A 17,908-nucleotide genomic window follows, 5' to 3' on the forward strand; every position below is an offset into this window, starting at 1 on the left:
AACTAACTAGCAGGAGTAGATCACAATGACGACCACTATTGCCATGACACATACAATCCTCGAGAGACTGAAGTCGACAGGACGATCGTCTCGTCATAAATCATACTCGAACAATATCCTCGCAGCATTGGAGCAAAGCCATTCCAGTGAGACCATAATACCCCCTTTGCGAGGCATAAGAGTGAAACGGGGTTAAAAAACAGCATAAGTTAGCTAAGAAATTGCAAACAAACCAAAACCAACTCAAAATGCTCCAGTAAAGGGGTATCATGACGTCAGGAATTCCAGCCTGCGCACGCTTGAGGCATGGCTTGTCTGCGCCCGTATCGTCTACCTGAACTGCCCTGGCCCACCAACTTGGCCAAACATGTCCAAAAGATGTCTGGAGGATGGGGGAGGTCCTTGTGGACCGGGGTTACCCTCAAAAGGGCCCTGTCCACCATGACCAAGTCCCAGAAGAGCGTCACTGTTATGTGGCATAGGCGGGAAAGCGGATGGCGGGGGGACATTCATGTAACCAGGAGGGGGGATCATCCCTGGCGGAAGGGGGACGCCCGCACCGCGTGGGAAAAGTTGGCGTTCATTGGGAGGAGGAACATTGTTATGCATAGGCGGCATCATGAAGTTCGGGTTGACACCTCGTGTTGGGGTTGGAATGCCGGGAGGAGGAACTAAGGGGCCAGGGGCGACACCCTGCTGTGGAGGCATCTGAGGGCCATTCCATCCTGGAGGTGGAAGATGCTCAAAGCCCGGTGGCCGCTGAATACCCATGCCAGGGTGGCCCTGCCCTTGAGGAGGCCTGGAGCCACCTGGGGTGATTGGCATATGACCGCCTTGGGGAAATGGGACCTCATCAAAGTAACCCATGGGCGGTCCATTGGCAGGTCTTCTCCGAAGCTGATCAGGCTCTGGTCTCTGCATGTTGGCAATTGCGGGGTCATCCAAGAAATTGTGTCCTTTCTGAGCAGTCGGGATGCCCGGGGGATGGGACAATGCTTCGGGCACATTCATTAGACCAGGTGCTGGACCGGCACTTTGAGGTTGACCTTGTAGTCCGTGAGGTTGTGGAGCGACCGGACCCACTCTAACCTGTTGCATTAAACGGAGAAGATGCTCTCTATCGCGAGGCTGAGAGTCCTTGAAAGGGGAGTCATGTGCGTGCAAGTTTTCTTGGATTGGGGGAGCCGTGCTGTGAACATGGGCATCCGGCATGGCCATGTATTCCTGCCGTTTCACCGAGTCCTTAGAAGGAGAAGAAAGAGCACTCAGAGCTGATTCGGCTTGCACCATGGTTGGGCGAGGGGCCTGTGCATTGTCGATTTGGGGTGTCGCATTACGGGATTTGCTTCCTCCAAGCATTTGTAAGATTCGCTGGAACCCTTCCTGATCCGCATCATTGGTTGAAGGTTGGGGAGCTGGTGATCTGGTTCCAAATTGGTGCTCCGATTCCTTCGCCGGGCTTCCTGGAGGCGGACTAAACAACCCGGCAAATCGAGACGACTTTCCAGGCTTTCCCGGTGCTGGCTCTTTCTTGCTAGGTACTTCCATGGAGGCGGGTGTGATGACCTCCTGAGCGGCTTTTGCATCTCCTAAGAGTCCAAAGAAACGCTCCATCGCTGAATCCGACTGGAGAGGCGCACCGTTGCTGCTGAATATTTCGCCATCCGTGGGTCTGTGTTCGGGTTGCGCAGACTGCGCAGGCTGCGCAGGTCTGCTGGCAACCGACTCGAAGGGAACTTCTTTCTTCTCCTCCACTTGTGTTTGCGAAGAGCCGGCCTTCATTCGCTCTTTCCAGCGCTCAAAATCTTCTTGCGTATGCACCTTACGCGACTCATCTCTGTCATTCGTGTCCATCCACTCAGGGTCCTGTTCAAACTTGGTTCCCCGACTCCAGTCGCGATCTGCACCATGTCTATCTCGGCGCCAATCTCTGTTCCGTACTGAGACTTTATCGTCTTCCGTCTCTGGTCCGTCTTGGGCGTTGTCATCACGAAACCAGCTTCCTTCATGTCTAGCTCGACCTGGCGTACCGTCTTTCCGAGGAGTAAATTGTCCTTCTTTCTCTCTCACTCCTCGCTCAAGAGTCTGCTCCCTCTGGTCACGGTTCCAACGGTCGAATTCTACATTGCGTCTGGTTTTTCTGTCCTGATCCTCTTGGCCAAAGGTACGACGCGGCCGTCCGTTGTTCCATTCTTCTCTTTCCCCACGACGACCGTTGAACGGCGTTGGTTTACCATCACGGCGATCAAAGTCTCTATCTCCGGCTTCCCTGTCCTTGAAGAACTTGTCTCGCAGATTGAAGCGATCGTTTGATGGCTCATCAGACTCGACCTGACGGGAGGGACGGTCCGTGAAATCGATCGAGCCTTTGCTACCGGATATGCGAGATGCAGATGCGAAAGCAGTTTTGGGAGGTCCGAGAACAATATCCTCTTCAACAGCAGCCCCCGGTTAGCAAGTCTCGGCATATGAAAAAGTGGACAATGGCGTCATTTACCTGAATTTGAGTTTCTCGAGATATGGCGATTCTCGAATAGGCTTGGTCTTCTAGGCGTTGTTTCATTTGGATTCGTGGGGTCTCTAGAATTCGTAGGTTTTCGTTGCGTTGTTGGGTCAGGGATCGGGCTGATAATGAGGGAACTCGTCAGTATCACGGGAGCGAGCGAGATAAGCACGGTCACTGGAAGCGAGCGATATTGTTCTTACCCCATCCATTCTTCTACCGGTGGTAGATGTGTAGGCTTAGTGACCAGAGGCGATGAGCGCAGCCATAGCAGCTCATCGATCTGGTAACGTCGCGCCATAAGGATGGCAGTGCGTGTGATATGATGACCAGATTGTTACCGCGTGCTCATTGGTTCACACCTTCGAGAGGCACAAGCGTCGCAGACAGGAATAAGTTTATGAGTTGAGGATAGAGGGCTGAGTGAAGACGTTCTCAATGACTGACTGGTGGTTTCAAAGGATAAAAGGTCAAATGGAAAAGCGAGGCCACTTGCCAGTGGCAAGGCGGCAGGCGGAGGTCAAATCGGTGAAGGATCAGAGTGTGCTTGGGAAAGGATGAGGGGTAACAAGGATGGCTATGTTTTGGAATTGCTTCGACAGAGTAAGTTTGAGAATAATCTGGATAGTCGATAATACGGTCGCACTGTCAATTTCAACGGGAAGACTTTAGTCAAGGGGAATGGTAGAGAGAGCAATCGATGGTGCGGGCGGAGAAGATGAGGTCGGGATGGAGAAAGTCGTTCGGCCGCAAAACGTTTCGTCCCACTCTGCTCTGCCCAAAGGGGTAAAAGCGGCCAGCATATATCAACCAGCCTCAGCTCAGCTCTCGCTCTTTTGCCAGTGCAACTTCCCCCCCCCTCCAAAAATGCCTCAAAGCTAGAGTAAATAAATTGAGTCATTCTGGTTTTCATAATTCTACTGCTATTCGAGAGATACTTAACCATCTTACCACATGATGTTACTACATGATGTACAGCCTACTATGCGAGCATGACTTTATCATATTGAAACTATGCCAAGCAGGAGAAGCGCATAATTATTGTTAAATGTCTACATAGACATCCAAGAATACGAATGATGAATGGTGAACGGTGAATGGTTTTTCTTCAAGAAAAGAGCATATGACATCGCTGCAATGCACCAGAGGACCCCATCAATTCGCGGCTAAATGAGACAACCTGCGAGACAATCCCAAGGATATGAATGAAGGATCAATAAAGTGCTCCTGAAAGAATACCGAAGATCATCTATCCAGTGATATGTTCAATAACATGTGTCACTGCCCCTCCACTCCATTTCGTGACTCGGTCCTGGTCCGCTGTTAGACGCAAGGTGTCGGCCATGGCTGCAAAGGTAGCAGCCTCTTTAGTATTCACTACCGGGAGCTGGGTTTGAATCCAACTGACAACTCCTGCCCTGGTAATTAAGGTTGTACTGCCTCCAACCTGTGTCGATCGGTATAGGAGATGTAAAATCTTCCTTTTGGCAGAGACCCCAACACTAGGTGAGTCATAGAAGGAAAGCACACGCTCGAACACATTTGCGCGACGGTAGATATCCATATCCTGTAGGAGTCAGTCTCAGTATCGTGCTTTGTTCAGAAGAGAGGTCCGCTTACCACCCCAGTGCGAAGGCCCTTGATAAGCAGATCCAGTAACCAACTAGTTTCCTCAAAATATCCATCGTCCAACTCAGGTTCATGTAACAAAATCTTGTCAATCCAATAAGACGGGATCTTTTCCGCCTCCCAAGCTGGTGCCTTCTGGAGGAACTTATTGACCTTGCCATAAAGTTTGTGCATTGGATTCGCGAGCACGGCGAGACAGCAGGTAGCACATTCCCCGACTATCCACGGTACGGGAGTTTCAAACCCCATCTGTCTCACGGTTTCTAGCAGCTCGCCAGTAAGGATGTACACTGATCGCCATTCCGCATATTTGGACTCCTGGGATCTTGTTAGTCATTACTCATCATTCGTGCATGAGAAACATACCCTAAGCTTCGCCATGAATCGATTCAGGTTGGCAAATGCTTGTCTCCGCACTTCCCCATGTTCCGAACACAAGCACAGCATCAAATCAGAGATGCGACCCTGTTCGACCGCGATTTCGAGCTCCTCCTTCTCCCATTTGTGAAGCTCATTATGGGTTTTGCTTTCAGTCGGCAGAGTGCCAAAAATCTCCCTCAAATCTACCTGCGAGGCTTTGTCTTTCTGAGCATTGGCCTCCGAGCGACTCACTCCATCCTGAGACCTGCCATCTTTACTGGCGGCCTCAGCAGTGTCTTTCAGGGCGTTCTTAAGGGTTGACTTGAGTTGCTTGCTCTCGATTGTTTGTAAAACGCTGTCTCGAGCGGCCTTCAGAGTCTTTGGATCTTCTCCTGCCTGCTTCAGTTTACCGAACACCCTAGCAATCCACGTGCATACAGCAAGTTCCGCGGCTGCATTTCCATTCTTGGCAACAAATGGCCATTGTTCGGTGATAGCAGCAACGATAAGGCTAGTCGGTTTGTTCTCGCCTTCAGTCAGAGATGAGAGTAAGTCATCGTAATGGACAGGCTTCTTCGCAATTCTGCAAGCGCAATTATCGAAAAAGGCCAGTTGATAATGGATGCTTTCGGACTCGGTAGCATCAAAGCTAGACCGGAGAGAGGAGAAGGCTGGGAAACTCTGTATGATTGAGTTCTCTTTCAGGGTCGTTGTCAACAAATTTTCAATTTCCTTGGAGGAATCTTTGTCCGAAGTCTCAATAAGCACTTTGAGAACTGATGTAAAGGCTGAATATTGCATAGATCCTGGTTGTTGTTAGTAAGCACCTTCGAAAAGAGGTTGTCCCGGCTACTTACCTGGTTGCTGCCACCATCGCATAGAAGCCGACAACTGTGCGATTTTAAGAACGTTTTGCAGTTGACTCAGAAGTGACTCGGCATCCTCCGCTTGTAGATTGGGACTCTCTAACCGTTCCAAAATATCAACCAGAACAAGGGAAACGTCAAAGTTCTCGCCAAAAGCAGCATCAGGGACGATTTCGTAGAAGCAAGCCAGAAGCTCACTAACGGCCTCCTGTTGCTGCAAGTCTTCTTTGCTCGTTCTTCGGAACAAGGCTACAACATCTTTGACGACCGGGCACCGACGACAAAACTCTGCAACTAGTTTTCCCGCAGCTTGCGTCCAAAATGGCTGGCTAGATCCGTGATCGGCGTTGAATATCTTCAGAGCAGCACGTAGCTTATTGAAGGAAATCGTCAAGATTCGAACAGCGAACAGTGTAACAATCTCCGCGTTCAGGTTCAAGCAACGAGTCATGATCTTCTGGGTAAGCGGACGGGGAAGAATGTTCTCGATGACCACCGAAACGGGCGGAGGCATAGCAGGGAGCTTATCATTCCAACCACAATTTGGCGGAATTGGAAGGCTGACAATTGAAAAGAGAAGAGCTGACTCGGCCATCCAGGAAGACGTGGGTTTTGGATCAGAAATGAACATTGTCTTCTTCGTAAAGTAATCGGCGACAAGTTCTGGCGCTTTCTTAAAGATGGCAACCAGTAACTCGATCTGCAGGCGATCCATATCCGGACGAAGTGCTTGAATGAGATAGGACAGAGTGCCGTTGCGAACAGGAACTGATTCCCTGTACTTATCCACGTACACAGCGGAGTCCAACCCCATTTCAATGGTAGAGTCATCCTCAGTCGGTAAGATCTCAGGGTCAGTTCCATTTGGGTACCAGCCTGTTTCTGGTAGCAAGACGCCCAAAGCAGAATCCGTACAAATATTCATAACGATTTTGTGGACCTCATCTGCAATGGAGACTCCAGCCGGGTTTGGCTCCTCGGATTCGCGGTCGTAACCGTACAGCGTTACAAGTCGTTCGAGATTCCATCGACTAAAGAACTTCGTTTTTGCGCTTCGTGGGAGAGCAGTATCCTGAATGATATCCTTATCGATGGATTTCATGATTTCCAGAACGATATCTCGTGGATCCTTCCTAACAAACTCCATAAACGCTTTGATCACCTTGTGTTGCTCAATCAAATCGCTCTTCGCATTCACATGTTGGACTCTCAGATTTGCAAGAACATATTTTTGCGCATTTCTTCGCAATGTAGATTTTTGAGATTCGTCGGCCTCCTCTAGCTGGGCCTTATTCGGTGTCAAAAAGACATCGAGGCGCTTGAATGTGATGTACCGTGCCATGTAGACCTGTCGAGCCACCGCACCGCCGTCAAAACTCACAATCTCCGTAAGAAGACGAAGACATGGCGAGATAAGATGTTCCTTAGACTTGAGTGCAGTTAATCCACGATTAAAGAGTCTCAACTGATCTTTGTGCATCAGATGCTTGCACAGGGCCAAACCGAAGTCTCGGAGATCTAGTTGAGTGGAAATCGTCTTGAGAAAGAGAGCCAGCACGGACGGGACAACAGTCAACAGGGACTCGTTATTGCTGCTGTCCGCAAAGCTCCAGGTTTGTATGAGGTCAGGAAAGCAGATAGCCTCATCTTCGGCCCCATTACGAGAGATTTGCGTATCACAATAGGCCTTTAGAATTCGAAACTTCTTAGCCTTTTCACCCTCCTTCTCGGTCTGACCGATGGATGTGAGAAAGTCCTTGAATTGTCTGATACCTGTGCTTCTTGTGAGTGCCAAAATCTACCACTAAAAGCAAGTTACGGCGTTCCTGGGAACTTACCATGCTTGGATTCAGCAACGTTCTGTTGAAAACTCAGGAGGGAACGAAGCTGGGTATGAGAAGTTATCGGCACAACATTTTCCGTCTCATTCTCATGATCGATCTTTCTTCTCTTTGACCGGGGAGACTGATGGTCAACGTGCGCCATTTTTCATATGTTGTTCTGCCAGTCTTCGCAGTAATGAAAGAAATAAAATCGAAGATTCGAAGCAATCTTATCAGAGTTTTGCGGCATCTGATTGGTTGCTAAGGTGGCGGCTGCGGAATCGTGATCCAAGTCCGAGACCTCACACCAACTTATTTCTGACCTGAAGGATGAGCCATCCCATATTTTGAGTAGGTGGAAGGACTTGGATGCACAAAGGAACCTCGTTGACTTTATTCAATAATGGTAGACAGCAGCAGCTTCCAGATTTTGAATGCTTTATGGATTTTGAGAGTATTTCACGTAAATGGAAGGCGGTGTGGATCTACAATTTTTGCCGCGCTCCTCATTTCCCAAGACAATAAATAGAGTCTACTTTCGCTTACTCCGTAGAGGACCTCAAGCTACAATGTAAGCCTGACTCTGAAAACCTAATTCAAATTTCGTCGAGGTACTCTATGAAGTGCTATGCCCATTTTGCAGGTCCAAACAGCAGATGCAACAAAAGTAAAATTGAACGGGGTATTCTTGATAGTAAAATGACATATATCCAACCGCAGTGCATAGAAACATGGGACTTTTAACCCCAAGTACCTCCACCACCACCCCTTCCCTGGCGGCGTTGAGCAGAAAGACGCCAATCGTCCTCTCCTGCAAAGCGGTTGTGCAAGGGTTGGATACGCTCCGCCTTCTTGCGCTTCGAAAGGCGATCAGTGGGCGCAACCTTAAAAAAGGTGGGTGCTGCCTCGACCAGCCATTTCGGCTCGATGGCGGTAGTGCAGTGCATGTATTCCTTCGTGGTAAGCACCAGGGTATGGTAGATAACATGCTCGGCCGGCTTGCCAAACAAAGCCGAGCTGGGATGCATGTACACCGGTGTTCCTTCAACCAATGTCTTGTAGCCCTCTTGAGGATCTTTCCGGGCTGCATTTCGGAAGAATCCAGTACACAACGCCTGCCGCACTTTCTTCGTGTCCCTACCGCATGAGACGATCTTATGGTGATATCGTTCCATGATGCCCAGTAGCTGCTGGCGTACATCTTGTGCGCGGCGGATCTGACGTGCCTGAATAAAGTTCTCGTAACACCACGCATTATTAAATTTGGAGTTTTTCCAGCCGTTGTAGACATTGAGCAGTGTCAAATGATCACCATGTGGATCGTGGAATTTGGCCTTCTTTTGGTCTGCTTGTTGCTGCTTTTCCTTCGGTCGATAGAAAACTGACTGGATCGAGAGCATCGCAACAATACTCAGCATTTCTTCTGAGCATCCCATGTCTACAGACGCAATAAGAACCTTGGCAAGAGCCGGCTCCATGGGGAAGTCGGCCATCTTACGACCCAGCCTAGTCAAAAGACCTTCGTCATCTAGAGCAGAAAGGGCATAAAGCTCCTCCAAAGCTGTAAGCATGGTGTTTGTCGGCGGTGGGTCCATGAAGTCGAAGTGTAGCAAGTCATTGATACCCATGGCCTTCAGCATGAGAATGGTATGTGACAGATTTTGACGTTGAATTTCAGGGATTGTCGTTGGAAGCATTTCCGATTGATAAGCCGCTTCGGTGTACAAACGGAAACACTTTCCTGGACCAGTTCTTCCAGCACGGCCAGCTCTTTGTTTGGCTTGGGCCTGAGAAATTGGGGTGACCACAAGAGAATCCATACCGAGTTTGGGATCGTAGGCGTTCTGCTTCACGAAGCCCGGGTCAATAACATAATAGATATTATCGATCGTAATAGATGTCTCGGCGATGTTTGTCGCAATGACCACTTTCCTTGCGCCGGGAGGTGCTGGTTCGAAGATTCTGCTCTGCATCTCACTAGGGAGGGCAGAATAGACCGGAAGAATGATCAACTCGGGGACACTCTTGCCTAAGGCTTTCATTCGTTCGTATAAAATCTCACACGCGGTGTCAATCTCCTCCTGTCCTGTCAAAAACAGAAGAATATCTCCAGCTGGTTCTGTCAAATGGATCTGCATGACAGTGATGAGAGCCGCATCCAAGTAATCAGGCTCGGGCTCTTTCGAATACATGACCTCGACCGGGTAGGTACGACCAGGAATCGAGAAAATCGGACACTTGTTGAAGTATTCGGAGAACTTTTCGGCATCCAGAGTGGCTGAAGTAACGATGAGTCTGAGGTCGGGCCGTCTTTTGATCGTCTTCTTCAGTAGCCCGAAAAGAACGTCAGTGGCGATCGTCCGTTCATGGGCTTCATCTAACATGATCACAGAGTATCTCTTCAGATCAGGATCGAGCAAGACCTCTCTTTGGAGCATTCCGTCAGTCATGTACTTGATCTTCGTTTCCGGACTCGTGCAGTCTTCGAAACGAATCGTGTACCCGACCTCGGCACCCAGCCTGCAGCCGACTTCCTCCGCCACACGTTTGGCGACAGACATGGCCGCCACACGTCGCGGTTGTGTGCATCCGATAATGCCGTTGTTCGCGTACCCAGCCTCCGCCAGGTACTGCGTCACTTGAGTTGTTTTTCCTGACCCAGTGTCTCCAACAACAATCAACAATTGGTTATCGCGAACAGCGTCGAGTAGCTGTTCACGGAATTTGAAAACTGGGAGACTCTCCCGCTGCTGTTTAATTGACATATTCGTTCTCTTGCCAAAGGACTGGTTCTTGCCCATAGTGACTCTTTTCCACTCAGGCACCGCATCGTCAGGCTTAGATTGATGGGCGTTTCGTAGATCGGCTGCGAATTTCCGTTGGTCTGGCCCAGCCATAGGATCTTGCCATTGTGCGCTAAGGTCGACCTCAGCTGCTTGTTCTGCGGCCTTGTCCTGGGCCTCTTGCTGACGCAGTTCTCGCCTTTCCTTGGCCAAGTTGGTACCTGCCATCGCAGAGCGGTTAAGAGAGCCGTCGGGAGCCTTAACAACTCTGATGGGAGAAAGTTCCAGGGACATCTTCGTCTGGCCAGCCAGGAAGGGAGGTTCTTCGTCTCGAACCTCAATATCAATATCTTCTTCTTCCTCGAATGTACCCTCTCCGGTCAACGTGGCATGATACTCTTCGTCAAGATCAGGATAGTCAGCTGCAGAAACAGCACCGGATGCAATGAGTTGTTTAATCTCCCATCTTTCAGGAGACGTCAATCGTTTCCGATTTCTCATCTGCTTCCCATTTGAATCCTCTATAATTGGCACTTCTGAACTCAAATTTCCGTATCTGTCCTTACCGGAGACACCTTCGAGACGCTCCATGTTCGCACCCGATGCGAGCCGCTTCTGAGGAATGAGATCAAGGCCAGTAACTTGGTCCACTTCCTTCATAGAGAGACCAATGCGCGAACCTTGTATACTGATGACTTTGACCTTGACCGGCTGACCCCTGGACACCAAGTCAGAGGGGTGATTAACTCGCGCCCCTTCTTGCATTGCCGAGACATGTACCAAACCATCAACTTTGCCTTTTACCCCCAAGAGATTCACAAAGGCACCAAAATCTTTGACTCCAGTTACACGCCCGTCATAAATTTTGTAAAGTATGGGCTGATCGTCCAATTCGACTGGAGGAGGCTTGCGGAAATAGTCGTCATCTTCGTCGCGATCACGGCGCCTCCGTCGCTCGCTGCGCCCGTTACGATACGTGTCGTCTCTGGCACCGTATTTGCTTGTCGACCGACCAAATTCGTCCACCTCATCATCTCTTTTACTGTAGTCAGGGCTGCGCGATCGCGACCGTGAGCGGTATTTGGCTTCGCGCCTACGGCCCCGATCATAGTCATCGTAATCTGGGCTTCTGCTTCGCTTTCTGCTCGTCCGCTCCTCTCGTGTCGACCGACCCTTATCTTCCCGAGCCTTTCCTGCTAGTCCTTCCAGCATTGCAAACGTGTCATCCATAGCTCCGGCCTTTGCGTCACGCTCATCGACATCCCTACTTCGAATGTGGTCGTCTTCGTCCCATTGTTGTTGCTTGTCAGGAACAGCAAGTCCCTTGAAAACCCGGGCCTTCTTCTCAAGAGCGTCAAGAACATCCATATCTCCATCCGCCTCTGTCTTCTCCTGGGAGGAGTCTGCTTTCTTCGCCTTGTATTTCGGGTGCATCGTAAGAACCAGGCGATCGATACTCTCCATCAAACTCTGCGGGAACTCCGCACCCATCGCCTCCAACTTCCCCTTGAACTCGTCGAACGAGCCACATGATAGATGCTGATCGATCACAAACTCAGCGAGTGTCTTATCACTGACGCCTAAGTGATTCTGGAGCTCACCCGTGATTCGCGAAACGAGCGAAAAGAGCTCCAGGGACTCGAGGTCGTCCATAACCTGCAACGGAGAGCAAAATCACCAGACGCGAAATCTGAACTTGTGAGAAGGGATATTGAATGAACAATGTATAATATCGATAGCGTCTCACGTGCGAGAGAGCGCCAGACACCCTCTGGCAACAAAGCTGCCTTCTTGATGTTCTCTGCGACAATTTAGAGATTGGAGCAAGCTCTCCGTTGCGGAAAATCGTTGTGGCGTGTTCGGAGTTCTCGCCACCGATAAGATAAGCCACAGCAAATAGTTATTGGCAACTGGTCGAGAACCACTACCCCTTGAGATTCCGTTTACATTCTACTTCGTACACCCCTATGTATGTGATTAAGAGACCTAAACATATAGGTAGTGTACGAATATGGAGCTATTGCAATATACCTGCTGCGTTCAGATTATTTGAATGCAGCACCTGAAAGTTCTAGGTCCTCTTTTCAGAAATATATATCACGAACCATGAATGGCGGAGCAAGCAAGTTTAGAATCGGGCTCTATAAATATAATATTGTACAATAGGTCTAATACCTCCGCAAAACTTCAATCCTAGTGTACATGTTTCCGCTTATGCCATGTATAGTAATCGGAGCGACCAAAGACACCTGAGTGCGCCTATCTATGAATGTTGGATGGGTCCTTCACAGCCCACGCGCAGCAGGAGCTGCTCTTTCTAGAGGACTATCTTCAGCAGATACGTCAACGGGAATTGTGTCCCCTTCCTGACCGTCTCCAAATGGATCATAACTTTCTTGACCCTCTTGTTCCAGAGAACCATCCTGCGCAGAGCCATCAGCGGGGACGCGTTCTCCGTTCCCTCCGTCTTCGAATGATTCAATGTTCGCTTCAACAAGGACCCGTTTCTGCTCAGCGATCTGTTTCTGCAAAGCGATCTGTCGACGCAGTGATGCATCTTTCCTCAGCTTCTTGTTGGCGGAGAATTCAGTAAGCGCCCTGACCATTCTCTCTTCCACCATTTCCTTGACATGAGCTGCGAGGGTGCGATCCGTGAATATACCCCCAAATCGGTAGCTTAACCAAGAATATAAGATGACCGATCTGTGTAGGCCTTCCAGCTCATGCAGATAGTCCTTGTTTCCAGACACCGGTTCCTCAAGGATTTCCAGATTCAAGTCGGGGATATCCAGCAATCCACCACCGGAATGCTCTGCAACACATTCGGCAAACGCGCAAGCAACGCTGCGTGACTTTCTGTCCCGAGTGTACATTGGTGCAGCCATAAAAGTCACTTGATCTTCGATAGGTAGGCCAACCACACTGTCTATAACTTCCGCATTGTCGAGTTGACCGCGAGGGTCACACAGGAAAAACAGAGGATTGACTTCACAGACTTCTAACAGACGTTTGATAAGGTACTCAAAAGGAACGTCTGGCGGAAAATAGGCGGAAAACTTTTGGAAGACAGGATCCGGAGGGAAAATGCCGGCAGCGGTAAGCGGTGGCGGTTCAGTCTCCATTGCCTCGCGAATATATGGCAAATCGACTTCCTCCAGGGCTGTCACCAAGCCAATATTCGACTCAGCGTCGTTGGTATCTTGTTTATCTTGCTGCGCAGCCGGGCGGTAGCGGCCAGCCCGACCTCCGATTTGCTTGATCTCAGGGACCGACAGCCTCACCAATCCCCCCGGGACCCTTTTAACTAAGGTCTCGAAGATAATGCGCTTGATACTCCTGTATCGTGGTTAACAAAGTCTCATATGATAGAGTGCAATTCAGCGCTTACAAGTTGAGCCCCATGCCGATAGCATCACTCGCAACCAGGAAATCGTAATCGTTGTCGGGGTCATTGAAGAGTTTGGCCTGCTGCGTACGAATCTCTGCTGGCAAGCTCCCGTACACAATCGCCGCTCTTCTGCCTGTAACTTTCTCAATATCTGCTTTCAGTGCGTGGATCCCGACGCGGGAGAAAGCAACCAGGCAATCTCCTTTTTGAAGATTCTTCAAATCGCCTCGAATACTCTGATCCATGACTTTGAGTGGGTTCAGTCGTTTGTACCGATGGATCTCGAGTCTGTCACCCGTGAGAGCCGCAAGCTCTCGAACCAAGGGCACCACTCTTGTTTCGCCACAAAGATGAAGTTCCTTAGCCCGCGCACCAAGGACAGCACGAGTCCACGCCCAGCCACGTTTATGGTCGGCGAGCATCTGAATCTCATCGATGACTCCGACGTCATACGGCTGTCCTAGATTAACCATTTCAACTGTATTGCTGACAATGGTGGGAGTTTGCCCCTCCGGTATTTTAACATCGTCCCCAGTCACAAGGCTACAGGGGATCCCGCTCGCCTGGAATCGATGATACACCTCTTGCGCAAGCAGTCTAAGAGGCCCAGCGTAGAAGCCACTTTTAGAAGCTTGAAGCCGCTGTAACGCATGATAAGTCTTCCCAGAATTCGTTGGGCCAACGTGCAGGTGGATTGTCCGTTGAATTGCTCGGGCTTGAGGGTACCATTCTGCAGGATAGCGCAAATCGGCAATCTTCTTCTGCTGTTCCAGACGGGGCACAGAATACTTTTCAGTAATCTCTTCTGCGTGCATAAGATACCTCAGCTCACTCCTCAGACCCGAAATACCGGAGCTGAGATAGGCTTTCTGAAGTGTGGTTTTGACATGGCGTAGAGGCCCAAAAGCTTTCTGGCCCGTGCGGTCTTCCAGCTTGCAGGCATTCATCACATAACGCTCGAATCTTTCCCATCCTGCCAGGGCCGGATCGGATGACTCTTTTAAGTTCTGCTTGTATTCTCCTAGCTCGGACTCGACAATGGAGGCGAAGTCGCGAATGATAAAAGGTTGGCTCAGAGGTCTACGGGCGAGTGACCTCTTTTTCGAAGACTATACGGCAAACAAAGGAATCAGCAACCTTGTTAACAATGAAAGAGTACAAAAGGATCTCTTACGCTTTTCTTTAAAGATTGCTCTACTGCCTCGGCCTTTTCTTGCTTAGCTTTCTGAGACTTTCTTGCCTTCTCCAAGATGGGGCTCGTCGAGAAAGATCGCTGCGCGGGACGAAATACAGGCCGCAAGGCACAGAAAAGGCAGCGGCTGCCTTTGCTGGTCCATGACTGCATTCCTTGAGCAGCTCGAAAGATATGTGAAGCGACAGAAGTTGTTCGAAACGAAAGCTCAGGAACTGGCCGAGAAGCTAGGTAGCGTCGCACCTGAATCGTCGCGGATCGTACATATAGCAGTCGAATTGGAAGAACAGCAGGCGAAATATCTTCAATGGGTTGTGAAACAAGTGTATGGTAGCACTGATCCCAAGGAAACTATGAGAATATTTGTAACGACATCTTTTTTTATCGGAAGGCTTATCGAGAAGATAATAATAATTTGATACAGTCCAAAACTCCAGTGAACCCACCGCCACACCTCATCGGCGATCCACCGCGGGTTTCATTCCAGCAATAATTCCAAGCTTGCCGCTTTAGAGCGATGACGGATAGTGGGGACACTGAGGGGGTTCCTGAAGTCAACTGATACGTTTCAGAAAGATAGGCTTCGTTTTTGATTAATTCAGTTGATTTTGGCTTCTTTTGTTCCTCGTGGATTGTCACTTATCTTGTTTGCTTCCTGACAACCCAGATTATCGCAACAAGCTGCAACTACTACCACTAGAGCCGGCAATCGCCAGCCTGACTGCACAGCTAAGGCTGCCAGCCAGCCAGGATGAGCTCTTCAATTATCAACATCCAGCGCGATGGTCAGTTTCATAGTCTATGTCTTTAAGGCCAAGTATGTTTTTCTGTTACTGACTGATTGCTATTCCAGTTATCCTTAACACGATTCGCCATGCGGGAGGCAATGAAGTGCGACGACCCCCTCTCTATAGTATACTAGGATGTATGACGGAGCTGACGGTTGCCGTTTGCAGTGGAAAGTCTTGGTCGTGGACGAGACTAGCAGGAAGTTGATTTATAATGCGACCAATGATGATGATATTCTCAACCTCAATGTCACCAGTAAGCCTATACACGGCGCTCCTACACAAGCGCATCGGCTAATAGTCCTTTCCTCAAGATGTCGAGCAGATCGAGCATAGGCGACCACCCAACCCCGACATGGATGCGCTGTACATCCTGTCACCTCAAACACACATTGTCGACTGCCTTATGGCCGACTTCGAACGGAAGAGATACAGGCGAGCATGGTTGGTCTGGACGTCAGGTCAGTCCTTTGTTCTGATCCCGAGACTGCACAGCGTAATCTGACATTGTTTGCAGTCCTCGATCCACAGCAGCGCGCCAGACTGGACAGGTCACAGATGGCGCGCGAGCAGATTGCCGATTTCCGGGTCATGAACATAGATTTCTTTCCTAGAGAATCGCGTCTAGTCACCTTCCGAGATCCCTGGAGCTTTCCTGTTCTATTCCACCCTGGCTGCAACCACCTGATTCGAGGTCACTTGCAGGATCTAGCGCAGAAGGTGACTCGGCATTGTGAATCTTTCTGAGCGCTATACTGACTTTTGTTGAGGTTGTATCACTGTGTGTGAGTTTAGGAGAGTACCCGATTATCCGATACTACCGGCCTAGATCTCCTACCCACGAAGCCAGCGTCTTGTGCTCCCACCTCGCTCGATTCATTCAGAACGAATTAGACCAGTTCGCTCAATCTCAGAGAGACTTTCCTCCTCCTTCGCCGAGACCTCGCGGTGTTCTTCTGCTGGCAGACCGCTCTATGGATATGGTTGCCCCCCTCGTCCACGAATTTACATACCAATCAATGGTGCATGATTTGCTACCTATAAAAGACGGGGATAAGGTCACCTACACCACTGTTATCAACACTGGCAGTGGCGGCGAGGAGAAAAAGGACATGGAGATCAACGAGGAGGATAATGTTTGGGTTGAATATCGGCATCAGCACATGAAAGACGTGTTGGAGAAGCTTGGCCGAGACTTTGCGAAATTTAGGGAGGCCAATCCTCAGTTCGCGGAAGAGTAGGTGACGTCTGAATTTCTTCCTCTGACTTTGTCTTTGATTCAACGCCCCCGACGGTACGCCGGAAGGAATTGGCATGTGCTGACCTTTACTATAGTAATGACAAGGCCAACGTGAATACGATCAAGGACATGCTCGCGGGCTTAACGGAGTTCCAGAAAGGTCGAGATGCATACACGCTTCATCTTAATATGGCAGAAGAGTGCATGAAATTCTTCCAAGACCATAAGCTCTTGGAAGTCAGTTCAGTTGAGCAATGCCTTGCGACTGGTCTAGACGAGAACTATAAGAAGGCAAAGAACCTGGCTGCACAGCTTGTTCAGCTCCTCGATGATGATGCGGTTGTGCGCCCGGACAGACTGAGACTCCTACTCCTCTACATCATGTATAGGGGAGGTATCTTGGCAGGCGACATCCGGAAGCTCATCGCACACGCCCAACTAACACCGCAGGACGGAGAAGTCGTTTCCAATCTTGATCTACTTGGCATCAGGGTAGAGAAGCCACTGAAGGACGACAAGCAACCTGTCCAGCCGTTATTCCCAAGGAAACCTCCGGCTGCCACCGAGATGGACGAAGCCAGCCTTTCTCGATATGAGCTGAATGTCAAATTACTGCTAGAAGAACAGGCCCGGGGCACATTGGATCCTGCACTGTTCCCCTTCACCCGACCTCATACCACAGCAGATGGTATGGCACAGCAGGATGCTCTAGCGCAAGCGTCCTTGCGAAGCGCCAAACCAACGTGGGCGAGGACCCGCGGTTCTGCCGAGCAGCCACGGCAACGAATCATTTTGTTTATGGCTGGCGGCGCTACATATGGGGAGTCGCGCGCCTGCTATGAAGCGTCGCAGATGTTTGGCAAAGACGTATATTTGGCCACATCCCACATGCTAACACCAAACTTGTTTTTACGGCAAGTCAGCGATCTGAGTGCAGACCGAAGACGCCTAGACATTCCTGCGGAACGGCCCAAACCCACAGCACCTGCTCATCTGTTTGAAAAAGAGCCTCCTCCGCCTCCACCGGTGCAACAACAGCCTGCAGCCAAGAAAGCACCACCTCCCAACCTCAACCCTCCAGTGCCTACAGCCGCTATGCATGCGATGTCACTGGGATCCAACGCGCAGAAGGCCCCCAGCGGAACGCCGTCAGCCAGCTCCAAGCCCCATAAGGAAAAGAAAGAGAAGGAAAAGAAGAGATTGCACTTCTTCCGGTAGAGTGTTTCTCAGGATCTTTCCCTGAAAGACCTGATAACTATGATTGCCATTCTCCTTTCCATCCCATTTAGCGCTGCTGTGATACCATCTCATACTGTGTTTCTGGCGCTGATTGAAC

At 49.9% G+C, this 17,908-nt stretch overlaps 5 protein-coding genes across 5 annotated transcripts; 1 reads left to right on the forward strand and 4 right to left on the reverse strand.

Annotated features, from left to right (window-relative positions):
• Positions 1-330: 330 nt before the first annotated feature.
• Aud_005800 (uncharacterized protein) lies at positions 331-2,804 on the reverse strand (the record flags this gene model as incomplete). Its single annotated transcript, XM_043290718.1, has 3 exons — positions 331-2,432; positions 2,498-2,625; positions 2,707-2,804. 3 exons carry the CDS (start codon positions 2,802-2,804, stop codon positions 331-333), a joined length of 2,328 nt encoding a protein of 775 aa, XP_043146653.1.
• A 948-nt stretch (positions 2,805-3,752) lies between these two features.
• Positions 3,753-7,344, reverse strand: Aud_005801 (NPA1/URB1 family protein; the record flags this gene model as incomplete). The annotated part of the gene is made up of 5 exons (XM_043290719.1): positions 3,753-4,070; positions 4,124-4,450; positions 4,499-5,298; positions 5,350-7,131; positions 7,197-7,344. The coding sequence occupies 5 exons, from the start codon at positions 7,342-7,344 to the stop codon at positions 3,753-3,755; spliced, it is 3,375 nt and encodes a 1,124-aa protein (XP_043146654.1).
• Positions 7,345-7,921: 577 nt separating this feature from the next.
• Positions 7,922-11,617, reverse strand: Aud_005802 (putative RNA helicase-like splicing factor (HRH1); the record flags this gene model as incomplete). The annotated part of the gene is made up of 1 exon (XM_043290720.1): positions 7,922-11,617. The coding sequence occupies one exon, from the start codon at positions 11,615-11,617 to the stop codon at positions 7,922-7,924; it is 3,696 nt and encodes a 1,231-aa protein (XP_043146655.1).
• A 632-nt stretch (positions 11,618-12,249) lies between these two features.
• On the reverse strand, positions 12,250-14,697 carry Aud_005803 (ATP-dependent RNA helicase SUV3; the record flags this gene model as incomplete). Its single annotated transcript, XM_043290721.1, has 3 exons — positions 12,250-13,300; positions 13,353-14,461; positions 14,527-14,697. 3 exons carry the CDS (start codon positions 14,695-14,697, stop codon positions 12,250-12,252), a joined length of 2,331 nt encoding a protein of 776 aa, XP_043146656.1.
• Positions 14,698-15,295: 598 nt separating this feature from the next.
• Positions 15,296-17,790, forward strand: Aud_005804 (Sec1 family protein; the record flags this gene model as incomplete). Its single annotated transcript, XM_043290722.1, has 7 exons — positions 15,296-15,329; positions 15,398-15,435; positions 15,501-15,588; positions 15,647-15,793; positions 15,850-16,052; positions 16,103-16,569; positions 16,668-17,790. The coding sequence occupies 7 exons, from the start codon at positions 15,296-15,298 to the stop codon at positions 17,788-17,790; spliced, it is 2,100 nt and encodes a 699-aa protein (XP_043146657.1).
• Positions 17,791-17,908: the final 118 nt, after the last annotated feature.

This window comes from Aspergillus udagawae, assembly GCF_001078395.1.
Source record: "Aspergillus udagawae IFM 46973 DNA, scaffold_4, whole genome shotgun sequence".
Taxonomy (NCBI): domain Eukaryota; kingdom Fungi; phylum Ascomycota; class Eurotiomycetes; order Eurotiales; family Aspergillaceae; genus Aspergillus; species Aspergillus udagawae.